Consider the following 14,338-nt stretch of genomic DNA (forward strand, 5'->3'; position numbering starts at 1 on the left):
AAACGCTTTTAACATCAAAAGACCCATTGGATGATCCAGCCCAAGCCAATTTGTTCGAGCCACCTCCTAATGTCGACATGGGAATAGCACAAATCAAACCCTTGACTTCATCAGGAAGTTCAAAAGTTATCTTCTCCCAATCCCAGCCCTCATCAAGAATAATATCCTTAATTTCCAAGCACTTAGCTTCTTGAGAATTCGTGCCCTTTGTTTCTAATGCTATTTTATCTGTCTTTTGCCCATCCAAAAAAAAAAAATTTTAAGCCTAACTTCTTTAGTAATTATAATTATGTACATGCAATATATTGCTTAATTAATATAGGTTATAAAATAAATTGAAAATCTTATCTCACCTATAAAATCATATGTAAAAGGAAAAGTTTATTTATGTTAATGATTCATGTTTTTATAATATATCATATATGCGACAATTTTCAAGTATTCACTAATGCTTGGTCTTGTTACCGCACACTTTTGATGCAATGATCCCTCCACAAGTATAAGTGTTTGTTGAATGTATGGGGCAGGGGCTGGGGTTCAAGTCTCTAAAAGGGAGCTTCACACACATATACATTTTTAGATTAATCTAAAGTAGAATTTTTATCTCATATATATAAAAAAATAATAATAATTCTTGTCCTTCAAGCCGAAGCAATCACCAAAATATAAAACTATTTTCTCCTTAAATGCTCATAAATATAATAATTCAATTAAAAAATATATGATAAGAATAAAAGAACCATGTTGATTGTAAAAGTTGTCAAGTTAATAGTAAAAGTTACAAGGAATTCAGATAGTATATCTATTTGGCACAACCACAACTTCTAGGGCTAATATTATATTATTTTAGACCGTGATATGATATCATTTAGGACCAGGGTGGTCGATACCGTACCGGTACCGGCCGTACCGGCCGGTACGTACCGTACCGGTTAGTGCACCGGTACCGGTACACTTCTATTTTGTTCCGGAAAAAATACCGGCCGTACCGGTCGCGTACCTGCCATACCGGCCAATTTCGAGCAATACCGGCCGATACCGGGCGTACCGGCCGGTACAGAAAAAAACCTTTTTTTTTTTTTTTAGTTTTGTAATTTTTGAATTTTTGTAAGGACATAATAATAACTTATTTACACTAAATTATTAGTATTATTTGTTTTCTTAGTATGCAATAAACAACTAAGCTTTCTATTTTTTATATTGTGTTTTTTTTCCTTTTAATTGATACTAAAGTTTAAAACTATGAATAATTTATTCTGAATTGAAGTAATATTTTATGATAAACTTTTATATTTACTATAATATAAGTGAAATATTATATGTTTATAACCATGGTTCTAGAGATTTTAGTGTGTGTATATAATATATACATATATACATATATATATATATATATATATATATATATATATATATATATATATAAAATAACGGTAAACCCGAAACGGTACACCGGTATTGACCGGTATCCGAAATATATTGTACCGGTGGCCAAATCGGTACAGCCTCCGGTACGGTATTGACTTCCTTGTTTAGGACTTTTTTTTTCTCTCAATAAATACTATTAAAATTCTATTTGTTTAAAAGTGACGTAATTCATAATGAACTGGGGCGGTTTAAGAATAATGTAACTTAAGGATACATGTAGTAGGTAATTAAGTACTTTTCTTTTTAGAAGTTAGTTGTGGTTTTTTTTAAAATTTTTTTTAAAGGAAGTTAGTTGTGGTGTTATGATAACATAAAAATTGCAATATAAATGGAAATTAGTTAAGATATCCATTAGCGAAATCATAGTTTCTAGGCCTCAACTTTTTGATTGTGCAAATTATGGATGAATTACAAAGTTTATGTAAAATATAAAACATAAATTATATATAAAAAAAAATTATCAAAACTGAGATAATGATTAGTGAGCCACTCAAAACTTTAAATTAAGTATTGAAATATAACATAAATTGAGCCACTAAATGCAAAGCAACTTTTATTATATTAATACAAAATTATGATAAATAAATTGTTAAAATAAAATTAATATAATTTTAGCTGAAGTAAATTATCCCAACAATTAATAAGATAATTCAATTTCACAATTAATGAGAGTTACACTTGTCATATAGAGAAGATAATTCATTGGGGGTCTGTTTGGTTGGAGGAGTGGAAAAGTGAAAGGATAGAAAATGGTGGGAGGACGAAAAAGTGGAGGATAGAAAATATTTTATTTTCTCTCTTTTTGGTTTGGTTGAGACTGGAAAAGTGAAAAGACGGAAAAAATGAGTTTGCATAAATTTATTCAAATACCCTTGTTGAAGAATGATACTCAATTAAAACAAAAAAGTGACAAATAATCACAAAAAAGAGCAATCATTCAATTTTATTAAAATAATAATAATATCTCAAAAAAAGAAGAGGCAATATCACTGCCAGAAGAAGAAAAAAGAAAAAGAAAAAGAGGCAACAACCCAGGAAAAAAAACAAAGAAAAAAGAAAAAGCCAACAGTACTGAAAATCCAAAGAAACAAAAAGAATAGAAAAAAAAAAAAAAAAAAAAACCAAAAAAAGGCCAACGGTACTGCCCAGTGAAAAAAAAAAAAAGAGGCAACTGTCTAGAAGAAGAAGAAAAAAAAAAGGGCAACGTATTGCCTAGTGGAGAAGAAGAAAAAAAAAAAGGCAATTTGAAGAATGTGCACATGGGTATTTTTGTCAATTAAGAAAAAATTTATCCTCACTCACTTTTTTCTCTATTTTGGGCAAAAAACTTTTTGGTGGGTCCAGAGAGAAAACACATGGGCCCCACTATTTATTTTCTTTCTTCCTCATCCAACCAAACACACTTAAAAAATTTTTCCTTCTTATTTTCTCTCCAAATTTTTTCATCCTCCCTATTTTACTTTCAAACAAACACACCCTTAGTACCAAACTTTTGACCATACAATGCACGGTTTTAATTAAAATTATATGTAATTAAATCAAAAAAATATTAATAGCTAAAGAGTCATATGACAAACACATAATAGTTTTATGGTGTATAATACATACATATAGTGTAAGCATGATGTATAATGTGTAATCTTTATCATATTAAAATGTATTGGAAATTTGTAATAAAGTTTCATGTAGAGTAATTTATTGATAGTTAATGATAATATAATTTATTCTACATAATAAATAATGAGAATATTTTTCTTGAAATTCATGGTGTAAGAATTTTAGTTTTTTTTTTTTTTTTAAGAAGAAGAGTAACAGAATTTTATTTGAAGTAGAAATCTTTATTTTTATACATTTTTTAATTGTTTTTTTTTGTTAGAGTAAACTAAAGATAATATAAATTAATATACTATAAATTGTCTTAGTAATTAATAGGTAGAATATGATAGAATTTCAATTTATAATACTGTTTTATTGGTTTTTGGTGTAAATTGAAAATTTTCGTTCAACGAAAAAATACCTTATCCTGTGATTTTGCAATTTTTTTTTTTTTTGGATGGAATGTAATTTTGCCAATTTACACTCACACTTTAAAATGATAAAATTCAAAATGCAAATTTTTTTTAAAGGGAAAAAAAATGGTTAATTTGTCACAAGGACAAGAAGTGAAGACCGGTTTGGACTTTCTCCAACGTATTTAATGGGAAAGCCGACCGAGTTTTCTTAAAAGCCCCAAGACGTGTTCTCTCGCACCCTATTGGCTAAAACCAGAGGACCCACCACCCTCAGCACTAAACAGCCAATCAGAATTGAACAAACAGCAAAAAAATTTCTATATTTTTTTTTGGGTCCCTCACTCTGTATATAAGTATCTAAACGTAAACTTTGGTGAACATTTCACAACTAAAGATCAGATCAGCATTTATTTGGTGCATCCATATATAAATTTTTGTTTGTTAAGTGTTTGATAAAAGTCCTTGTTTTCTTCAAATTCTACAGAGACACAGAGACAGAGAAAGTGCGTGATGGGGAAAGTAAAGTCTCTGTTTTTCATTGTAGTGTCTATGTTACTAGTCTCAGCATGGATACCAGTCTCCAATGGTTCCAAGAAAGTAGTGGCGAGTGCTAGAAAGGAAGACATTCCGTACATCAAATGCCAGGTCTGTGAAAAGCTCGCAGCACAGCTGTACCACCAGGTTCAGAAGAAGCAAGCTGAGATCGATCCCAAGAAGGTAACTTTCTTGTATTTTTTTTCGTCTGGGTTGCTAAATTTTAAGAACTGAGTATATGGGTTTTTGTTTATTGCATTGAATTTGATTTTGTGGTTTTGTTGTGTTGTTGTGTGTTTGGGAGGTCAGATCTCAGAGTATCAAATAATTGAGATAACGGAGAATGTTTGTAATCTGAAGAAAGCTGAAGCGGATTGGATATTACTGATAGATATAGTGGAACAAGGGAATAAGTTGAAGGTAAGAATAATTTATTATCTGGGTTTGTTTTTGGAGCAGTTTGATGAAATGGGCATTTGAAAGTTTGTGTTTGTACTTGGATTTATTAGTTATTTACTTTGGATCTTTCTGCACCTAGTTTGGCAAGAGTGTGTTTTTCATTAATGGAACTAATGGGGTTTGATTGTCTGGTAGGATTTTAGATGGGTTTGCAATTTTTTGATTATAATTCAAGCTTATATTGATGCATTCTACTAACTTTTGTGGGCTAAAAACTTCGTTTTGATTTTCAATGCCTAGAATTGCTAACTTTTTTTTTCGTCTCTTTTCAGCTGGTGGAACAAGAATCAGAAGGACAATGCAATTCAGAGTGCAAGACAATTGAGCGAGCTTGCCAAGAGGTGAGATTTTAGTACTGCACTTGGTGTGTACATTGTTTGATGTATTGGCAATCTGGTTGCTAATTATGTGATTCGTTACTGGTCATTCGCAATGATTTCTATTCTCTATCCCTCTTATTTTTTAAAGTAGCTAGATTATGGACAAAATGGAAAATATCTCCTGTTTTCCATTTTTTGTTGATTGAGAATTATGAATGGTATAGGAGAGATCCTATGTCAACCTTTTCTATTTATAGAGAATTATGAATGGTACAAGAGAGATCTCATTGTCAAACTAATGGAAATGTTGGCACCAAGTTGTTTGCCCCTGTGATGGCTCAGGTGGTGCAAGGGTGGAGTGGAGTTTGCTGTTAGGTTTAGGTTAGGTCGTACTTCCAAACAAAACTAAAAGCAATGCTTACCAATCTTTTAATTTACCGTATACCTCTAGATTGTGTCACCTCATAGATAAATATTATCTATGATTTTTAGCCCTTGCAAATTATTAGACTAACCCCAATTCTGGATTTGTTATAATTATTGCTACTTGGGGATTTTGCAGGTCATGGGGTATTCTGATACTGATGTTGCCGAATATCTATACACATCTAAGCCTCAAATTGATTCATTGGTTAACTTTTTATGCAAAGACCTCACTAAAGCATGCAGTACCAAGCCACCTCCAGTTCCTAAGGTAATTGCATTTTGAACTAATACATTAGGTGATTTGTTTATGCCTTTCTGAGGAGCATTCTCTGTTAAATAATGTAACATGGATCAATCTTTGTGCTTTTCTTTTCCATCAAATCATGTGATTTCATTATTCTATTGCTGTCATGATTTTATGTTTTCAAGATTTGTTGGCTTGGAGGTTTTGGAAAATTTCCGATCATCTTGGAATCTATAGTACATAATATAAATTAAGCCGGCACACTCTGATTCTTACTACTTAGGAAAGTTTGCTTGCACAATTTTTACACCAATATATTTGACATGGCAGTAGTGCCATTAATTTAATTTCTACACATTCATGAATGCATGATATGGAGCAACAGTACTGCCATCCTAATTCCAAGATGCATTAACACCCTTATCATTAATCTGTGGTCTAACCAGGTCATAAGTATTATTGTGAAAGAAGAGGATAACTTTTTAGTAAAAAAATTTCCAGTAATAATGCGTTTGTACATTATATCAGAAAACGATGCAAGAGTCCAAATGAAGTCCTCTATAGACAGCATATCTTGCATTAGCATATAGCTAATAATTTTTTGTGCACTTGTTTTTTAAAATTTTAATTGTTCAGCCTCTTCATATTTTGCCTATCTGCATCACATATGTACAAGCTCATTGTATCCAGCGTTCACATTGCTTGGATATCAATGTCTCATCATGAAAATAAAAAATCTCTCCCTAAGATTACATATTTCAACCATTTTTCCATCACATAGTGTGACATCATTAATGAAATGATTGGCTTTACATAATTGATCAAAGAACTAGATGGTTAAATTTTGTACTGTGCTAAATTATCTTCTTCCTGTTGTCCAGGATAGGACTCCTGGAGAACCTTTTGTGCCCAAGTCATCCAAAGAGGCTGAGATGGAAAAGATAATGAAATCTATGGAGGTGATTAATTATCATTGCTTAAGACAATGTGCTTTCTGTATATGTTGTATTTGGCTCATATTCTGCTTTTCTGTGCTTCAGGGTATGCCAGGAGCTCCTGGCATGAAAATGTACTCGAGAGATGATTTGATGAACATGAATAATTTTGGTGGTGATGATGAAGAAGAAGATGATGATGACGAGGAGGCACATTTCCCCTCAAATTTGGTACTATGAAAATTTCATCTTTAATTATATTTTCTACTAAAATATATTATGGTCATCATTGAAAATAATCCTTTCAACCAGGGCAAAGTTCTGAGGCAGAAAGAGAGTACAAAAGGCGATTGGAAACAGAAGATCACCACAGGAATCTCACATGCGAGGGACTCCTTAAAGAATCATGCATACAAAGTCTCCAACCGGGTAAGGCAGTGGTGGAAAGGAAAGAAGACAGCAGGTTCAAAGAATTTGAAGAACAGCAAGTCAGATCTTTAGCTCCTCACTAACAGCACCATTATAAGAAAGAGTGAGGAATTGCACGATTTTGCTCATTGTATCAATATCATTTATTAGGCAATACAGAACACAAAAATTTACACTCAGTAGGAAGAAGAAATGAAAGCCTATCTTGTTGACCTTTTTGCTTTAGTTCGTCACTTTTGACAATGTCAGTTCTTTTTCATTGGAGGGAGAACATTTACAATCACAATTGTTAATGTCTGAAGAGCAGAATTATGTCAGTGGAATGATCGTGTTCTTGCAGATTTGTTAAAATATTTGATTTGGCTTGAAAGTGACCCAAGTCTCATTTTTTTCTGTTCTCATTAACTGACAGACATAACAGCATTGTTGCATCGACACTACTCTTTAAGCATTATTGGTATTTTTTTTTTGAGAAGGAACTTAGATACCTTTTATTATTGTAAATGCATTACATCCGAATGCAAAATCGAAACTATATGAGGAGGAACATCTTTTATCCAAACTTGAAAATCTAGTATGCTTATAGCATGCTTTGCCAGATTATAAGCTACACTATTGCCGTTTCTTTTTACATGAGAGTACAACATTCTTTGAAAATGACTCGACAAAATTTTTACATCCTCCACTAGTAGACCCGATGGGAATAGGTATTGATCTTTGGATTTTAGAGCTTGGATCACGCGTAACGCATTACCTTCGAGTATTATATTATGGAATCCCACATCGTGTGTGAATGACAAGGCTTTCCGAGCAGCCAACACTTTTGCCTCCTCTGCCTTGTACGCCTGAGAAATCTGCTCTGAACATGAGGCTAAAACATCACCATAACAATCCCTTATTACAAAACTAACACCTGATTTATTGGAGTCCTCAAATACCGCCCCATCAAAGTTTACTTTCACAAAGCCAGCTTTAGGCATTATTGGTTGATTAAGAAGAAAACGCATCTCTGGGGCCCTTTGCAGACATAAAAAACCGTTCAATCATTTATTAATCAGATGATTAAAACCAACCCATAACATTAATCCACATCATTTTATAAGCTTTTTTAAGTACTAGAAATAGAATTGCAGCAACTTTAGCATTTTCCTTGAGGAAACCGTCCACTAATATCTAAGGTTGTCCACCTAAAATGCACAGCCTAAGCTTAAACGAAACTCCACAAAAAAAAAAAAATTTACAGAGCTATCTTCATAATGATTTACTCCTATAGGGAAAATGACAGGCACATTGATGAAAAAAAAGTGACTGGCTAATATAAATCATTTTTCAAAATTTTAGCATTACACAGCAAAATATTATGCCATCAAATCATAAGAAAGAATAATCTGATAAGTTACAGCCTGAAAAACAGCTAGTTTGTAGCTCATTTTTCAGTTACAAATTCTAGGCAGCTTTTAGATAGTTTGATGTGCAGCAACCTCGAGCACAACACTTTGGATTTCGCTCAATAATGGAAAGCATTGGCAACACACGCAGAGCTTTAGCGCATCTTATAGTGCTGAGTTTTTGAAACCATGCAACGCCGACCGTTCAATGAATATTTGAGCATTATATCGACATCACGGGGATTTTTCTTGTTTTGTGCCACAGCCAAGCTCCCAACTATTGCCTCACCTTCACATATGGTCAGCACATCTTCCAGGTACAGGACTGTTTGCTTCCAATGAGTAACCCTCGATCTTGGCCCTGCATGATATTCCAAATTTATCAGAAAACCTATTGATAATTAACCATGCCTGTATTAGTAAAGACAGCGACAGCCTAGCTTGGTCAAACCCCTTGCATATATAATACTAAAGACAGACAGACCAAAAAAGTGCAAACAAATGCCCCCCAATTAAACCACATGTTTTGGCACTCAGTGTAATTACGGTTGAAAGAGCAATAGATACCTACTTATGACACCAAGAGTCCAAACAGACACCAGTTAAACAAACACCTCCACAAGTGGGCTTATGACCTTCCAGTCTGGAATATTATTACTTGTACCACGAATATAAATTCAAATTGACTCCATGAATTTAGAGAATCTTATTGGAACAATACTGTGGTTACCAGTATTTTTAGGGCATGACCAAATTCCATGAAGACAGCATATTACATCTCAGGCATAAAGACATGCTTCGTTTTCCCTTTCAAGCCCAAGTGTATACATGCATCATACTTAATCCAGGAAATACAATTCACAAAGAGAAGCAGGTAAAAATCAAAAAACTTAAATTTCAGGCATAAAGACAGGCTTGCTTTTTCCTTTCAAACCCAAGCGTTCACTAAATCTACCAAAAAAAAAACCTTAATCCAGACAATAAAATTAACAAAGGAGAAGCAGAAAAACATCAAAGAAATCAACCTGTGGAGAAGCCTGTCAACTTGTGACACTTGGTAAATGATACATCAAAATAGGCTACAAGAGCGTGGATGTAGTCATCACGTTCTGCCACAAGTTTGAAAGGAGCTGTGAAGGAAGCATCCCCAGGGGCCATCTTGGAGATATCCATTGTCTGAAAAAAGGGAAAAAAATCAGCTTACATTAGCCAAAGAGAAAAGTTACATTTTGTAGTGGCCAATCAAAAAGCAACAATGAAAAGCAAACCGAATATGCCACAAAACAATATATATTAATTGATATGTTTGTGAGTATCTTCACCTTTAGTAACTGGCAGTTAGTAACAATTTGGTTCTGGTCAACTGTGTCAACAAGAGGCTCCATCAATGCTTGCTTCTTGATGCAGCTCATGTCAAAGCCATATACATTATTCCAGACTGGAGGATGATAACCAAGGGGAAAAAGGTAAGAATAAAGATATTACACTGCATCATCATGAAAAAAAAAAAATTTGCATTTCAAATTCCCACAACTGAAATAGATGCGAGTTCACAGACTCCTGTACTACCCAGGCATAAAAATGGATCCTAAAACAATATTCATCTGCTTCATATAAGCAAAAGTTTAATTGTCTCACATTCAATCTTGTCATCTTTGTACTCAGCATCCTCAATGGCTGTCAAGTACAGGGAAGTTTTGTCAGGTAGCACAACTCCATCATCAACCTGGGTAAACAAAATATAATTGAGATAAAAACATTAACATTATCAATTCAAAAAAGCTATAGCATGATTGAATGGCAGCACAAACTGTTACCAAGAAAAGGAAAACAACAAAAACCATTGCACATTGAAGTTTGAAAAAATTCTCAGCATATAATAATCTGCAGCATAACCAAAAGACAACCGTGCTGGTACAGACACAAATATAGCAATGAAAGGGATCAAAGTGATATTTTAACTCAATGAATTAAGGGTTCTGAAACTATGTTTACAGTCCGCCATGTACTGTATGTAACATGTAAAAGAGAAGCTAGACAAACTCTACTGTAACACTAAGGGGGATGTTTGTATGTTATGCCTGTAATGAAAGAAGTCCTCAGAAATTATAACTACATATGATGCACATTTATCAATGTCTTGGGAAGGAAATTTTCAGCCTGGTATACAGGCAAGCATGAAAGAAAAAGACTAGCCCCGCACCCACATACCTTGGAAAACTAAGGTATAAAAAAATAAAGCAAACTTTCAGGAACTAAATGCATATTTTCCAGAGAAGTTTCTCAGTATGAAGTATGAGAATATAATAAATAATTCCTCTAATGGCTCTCTCCATTATAGTTTTCTTTGCACAAGTCAATGAATGACATAAATCTATAGAACACCAGTGATTCCCTAATTCAATTGAAGTTCCAAAGCCACTATAACTCCAAGATTCCCACATATGCTTCAAAATGGCATGCACATTATATGTATGAAAAATGATTTTGACTGTGGGATCGTTCTGGATATTGACTTGAGCTTGTAAAAAGCACCCACATTGGCCTATTGCTACAACAAACAGAAGAAAAAAAGTTCAAGTGTTCAAAAAAGGCAATTTAGAACCAGTAAGGATATTTTACGAAGTCACATATTAGAACAAATTATTTCCAGAACATCTACAGAATAATATGATTATAATTGGGCTAAAACCTTATAGCTCAACTGGCACCTCTTGGTGTTTCCATAGTAGACATCCAAGGTGTCAATCCCCCCAACCCCACCCCGAACTATCAAATCATATATATATATATATATGATTGGCATTAATGAGTCACCAGCATAAGATCAACTATTTTTAAATCTAGAAATAGAGAAAATTTGAATGTAAATGGAAGGTGGAAACTTACAAGCCATTTGTCACGAGCATGCAGGACAGTATTTAACATATTCTCAAACAATAAGAAGTAACCCATCCATTCGGAAATAATTATATCCACTTTAGCAACTGGAAGATCAATTTCTTCGATCTTCCCCTTCAAAACAGTTATAACTGTAATGATAAAATCATAAATTAGTAAATGTATAAAGCAGCAACTACAAAGCAAATACTGAGATGGATAAAAAAAATTCACATCACCATTAGAAAATCCATTTGCTTCAACAATCTCTTTTGCCATGTCAGCCATATGGGAGCACTCAACCTAGGAAATGGAAAAGTTTTAGAATCACATGATAATTAGCAGATACGACAAAGTTACACAACAAAATGAGAACATATACAACATATTTTTACAGATTAGTTGACCAAGATTTACATAAATATATAAACAAAAATAATAGAGAGCATACCGCATAAACATGTGCAGCTCCAGCTTTGGCACAAAATAGGGACAAAATTCCAGTACCAGCCCCAACATCAAGAACTACTTTATCCTTAAATAGAAATTTATTCTGATAAATAACATTTTGATATGTCTTAGTTCTCACAACATCCTTCAACATTTCCTGCAATGCAAGATAATAACAGATGGAGTCAAAGATATTTGCAATATATTGTTATAACAATAAAATCTTTGGATAATTTGATAGTTGGGGGAGGGGGGGATGTAACAATAAAATCTAACAGTCCATCATCGATGTTGATTTCACTTACTTCATGAATACCTGCAAATACACATAAAACTAACATAAGCCTCTACAAGATGCATCACCAATGAAGGGGTGGGAAAAGAGAGAGAGAGATAGATAGAAAGAGAGAACATAAATCCATTCTCGAACCCAATTGTCCATGTACAAGATTGCTAGGAGCAAATATACTGCACCTCCCACTGATAGAATTCGCATTAACACAATCCCAATATTCAACATAGACCCATTTAAGCAAAAAAAGCTCCAAGAAGAGAAGTCATTATTTTTCTGAACAATAAAGAAGAAAAGTCATTACTTTTAGAAGGTGAAGTCATTTAAGAACTCGCCAATATGAAGTTAATACATCAATGCTTCATCACTTGCTTTGAAGAAAGCAAAAACTTCCACTCAACCACACCAAACAAAGTTTCTACTTAAGACAAGGCCAACAGTCATTATATATTCCCTTTCCCATGATTTTTTTTTAAAATTGTACTTTTACAATGTGAAGTCAATTAAGAAATCTCCAACTATAAAGTTACTACTACACAATGCTTCATTACTAGCTTTGAACAAAACAAAAAAATTTCTTTGATTGGTAATTTATACACACACACTCCAGTTGAGCTAGAGCTCATTGGCAACAAAACAAAAACTTGCACCAAATAGAACTACACAAAACAAACAAACTTTGTAAGTAACTTGATTCAAAGCTCTAAACTTTGCACAAAGCATAAAACATACCCACCATCCCCCCCCAAAAAAAATTATCTTTTCCCTCAACTTTCCTATTATCCAAGCGGAGAGCTAACACACACAAATTTCTCAAAATAAATAAAACCCAGAAATCATTGAACCAAACTTTTATCAAAGATTCAATCTTTTCTTTCTTTCTCTTAAATATAAAAAATTAAAAAAAAAAAACCATCTTCTAGTATTATTCAACAGAGGTAAACAGAAAGAAAAAAGGAGGTTTTACCAAAGTGAGAGTAGGAATCGAAGTAATAGTCGGCACTGGTTTTATCATCGCCATCCATAAACGACACGTCGTTGGGCTCATCAATGGCCTTGTCGGAGCATTCGGGGTCGCACATGGACTCGTCGAGGTTGTTGGAACACTGGGTGGTCTCCTCCTCCTCCTCGGGGTCGTCGAAGCGGATCTTCGAGTTGTGGGAATGGTGTGAGTGTGAGCTCTGGTTCATGTTGTTGTCGTTGCTGCTCTTTCGGCGACCCATTGCGAGAGAATCAAATTTAGGGCTTTTGTTTGAGGTTTAGGGTTGACACAACGTTTTTTTTTTTTTTTGGGTCTTTGCTTTGCTTTAAGACAGTCTGTGCGTGGTTTGTTTTAAGTGCTTGCGTGAGAAAAAGCACATATTACAATTTTAAAATTTAATGTTTCCAATTAAATCATAAATTTTAGGTGGTATTATTAATGAAAATCTATGGTATTTCTTTTATAAAAAAAAAAATTGAAAAGAAAGAGAAAAGAAAAATTATAAGATTTTTTTATTAAAAAAAGTAAGATTTCTTAAAGTTTATTTATTATCAATTTAGTCCTTTATTTTATTAAAACAAGTCATTCTAATCCTTTTGTTTAATTCCATTATTAAACGATATTGTTTTAAAACTAAATTTTCTTTAAAAAAAAATCGAAATATTATTGTATGAACTTGATAATTAGGTGCTCTCAAAGTATGGTACTCTCAAAGAGAGCATCTATTAGTATAGTCCATACTATGGTTTTAAAACCAAACATGACATCAATTAGCCCCTTTTTTCAAATCAAAATTTATTCTCAACCGGACTTCTCCTTCAAAGACTAAGGCCCTCTTTTTTCTCTCAAGTCAAATTCATTCCTTCTCGGATGAAATCAAATGCCCTTCTTCATCCCTCCCTAAACTCATTGCAAGAAGAATACCACATCATCTGTTTCGAGAGAATGATTTTTTTGGTTTTAGACCTATAGACCATACAACACCGTTTGGACAATCCAATTATATATAAGCACGTGAATTCCAAAACTGACACTAATTATTCATACTCTTTATGTTAAGCTAACTCCTGATATATATATAAGCATGTGTTCTGGCAAGGCATTTTAGAGTTGGAATTTGAGAAAGGAGATTTAGCTATGTTTTGTTTTAGCATCACTCAAAATATAGTTCTCAAAACTCTAACGAGGTCATATCCAATTCTCTATTTTTCTCTTAACTCACTCAACAATGTGTTTGACTCAAATTTTGGGTTTAGTTTTCAGCTTAAAAACTCAACTTTAACACAAAAATTGTGGAGCCAACATGTCTGTTTATTTAGAGCAGTAATAGTAATTATGTTATCATAACCCACGATAATTTATCTCTCCCCACTCCTCTTACATTTTTCTCTCTGAAACACTCTCCTTCCTCTTTCATCTCTTTCTCTCCCATGCATCGGAAGCAAGAACCTAACCCAAACCTAGCTTATAAACACAGAAATTTCTCATGTACATACAGGTCAGCAAGAACAGTCCTACATAAACCTACTTCAAAAAATTTTAAAATCTTAAGGGTCATG

General features: G+C 33.4%; 2 protein-coding genes across 3 annotated transcripts; one reads left to right on the forward strand and one right to left on the reverse strand.

The window, feature by feature from the left end:
- Nucleotides 1–3,805: 3,805 nt before the first annotated feature.
- On the forward strand, nucleotides 3,806–7,157 carry LOC142622715 (uncharacterized). The gene is made up of 7 exons (XM_075796244.1): nucleotides 3,806–4,157; nucleotides 4,284–4,394; nucleotides 4,706–4,774; nucleotides 5,316–5,447; nucleotides 6,305–6,382; nucleotides 6,464–6,589; nucleotides 6,671–7,157. Exons 1-7 carry the CDS (start codon nucleotides 3,951–3,953, stop codon nucleotides 6,857–6,859), a joined length of 912 nt encoding a protein of 303 aa, XP_075652359.1. The 5' UTR covers nucleotides 3,806–3,950; the 3' UTR covers nucleotides 6,860–7,157.
- Nucleotides 7,158–8,079: 922 nt separating this feature from the next.
- LOC142611096 (protein arginine N-methyltransferase 1) lies at nucleotides 8,080–13,107 on the reverse strand. 2 transcript variants are annotated; one of them, XM_075783129.1, is made up of 9 exons: nucleotides 12,765–13,107; nucleotides 11,811–11,821; nucleotides 11,507–11,662; nucleotides 11,295–11,358; nucleotides 11,065–11,207; nucleotides 9,814–9,901; nucleotides 9,498–9,613; nucleotides 9,201–9,351; nucleotides 8,080–8,536 (listed from the first exon to the last, which is right to left on the reverse strand). In XM_075783129.1, exons 1-9 carry the CDS (start codon nucleotides 13,018–13,020, stop codon nucleotides 8,331–8,333), a joined length of 1,191 nt encoding a protein of 396 aa, XP_075639244.1. In that variant the 5' UTR covers nucleotides 13,021–13,107; the 3' UTR covers nucleotides 8,080–8,330. The 2 variants fall into 2 exon arrangements, with proteins under 2 accessions (XP_075639244.1, XP_075639252.1); XM_075783137.1 differs by lacking the exon at nucleotides 11,811–11,821 and having other exon boundaries at nucleotides 12,765–13,101.
- Nucleotides 13,108–14,338: the final 1,231 nt, after the last annotated feature.

Source organism: Castanea sativa, chromosome 1 (assembly GCF_040712315.1).
Source record: "Castanea sativa cultivar Marrone di Chiusa Pesio chromosome 1, ASM4071231v1".
NCBI lineage: Eukaryota > Viridiplantae > Streptophyta > Magnoliopsida > Fagales > Fagaceae > Castanea > Castanea sativa.

Coding starts and splice junctions, on each gene's coding strand:
- LOC142622715 (XM_075796244.1), top strand. CDS start 3,951: ATGGGGAAAGTAAAGTCTCTGTTTTTCATTGTAGTGTCTATGTTACTA. Junction 4,775..5,315: donor TTGAGCGAGCTTGCCAAGAG/GTGAGATTTTAG, acceptor GGGATTTTGCAG/GTCATGGGGTATTCTGATAC. Junction 6,590..6,670: donor CACATTTCCCCTCAAATTTG/GTACTATGAAAA, acceptor CCTTTCAACCAG/GGCAAAGTTCTGAGGCAGAA.
- LOC142611096 (XM_075783129.1), bottom strand. CDS start 13,020: ATGGGTCGCCGAAAGAGCAGCAACGACAACAACATGAACCAGAGCTCA. Junction 11,359..11,506: donor GAGCTGCACATGTTTATGCG/GTATGCTCTCTA, acceptor TCCATTTCCTAG/GTTGAGTGCTCCCATATGGC. Junction 11,208..11,294: donor AGCAAATGGATTTTCTAATG/GTGATGTGAATT, acceptor TTATCATTACAG/TTATAACTGTTTTGAAGGGG.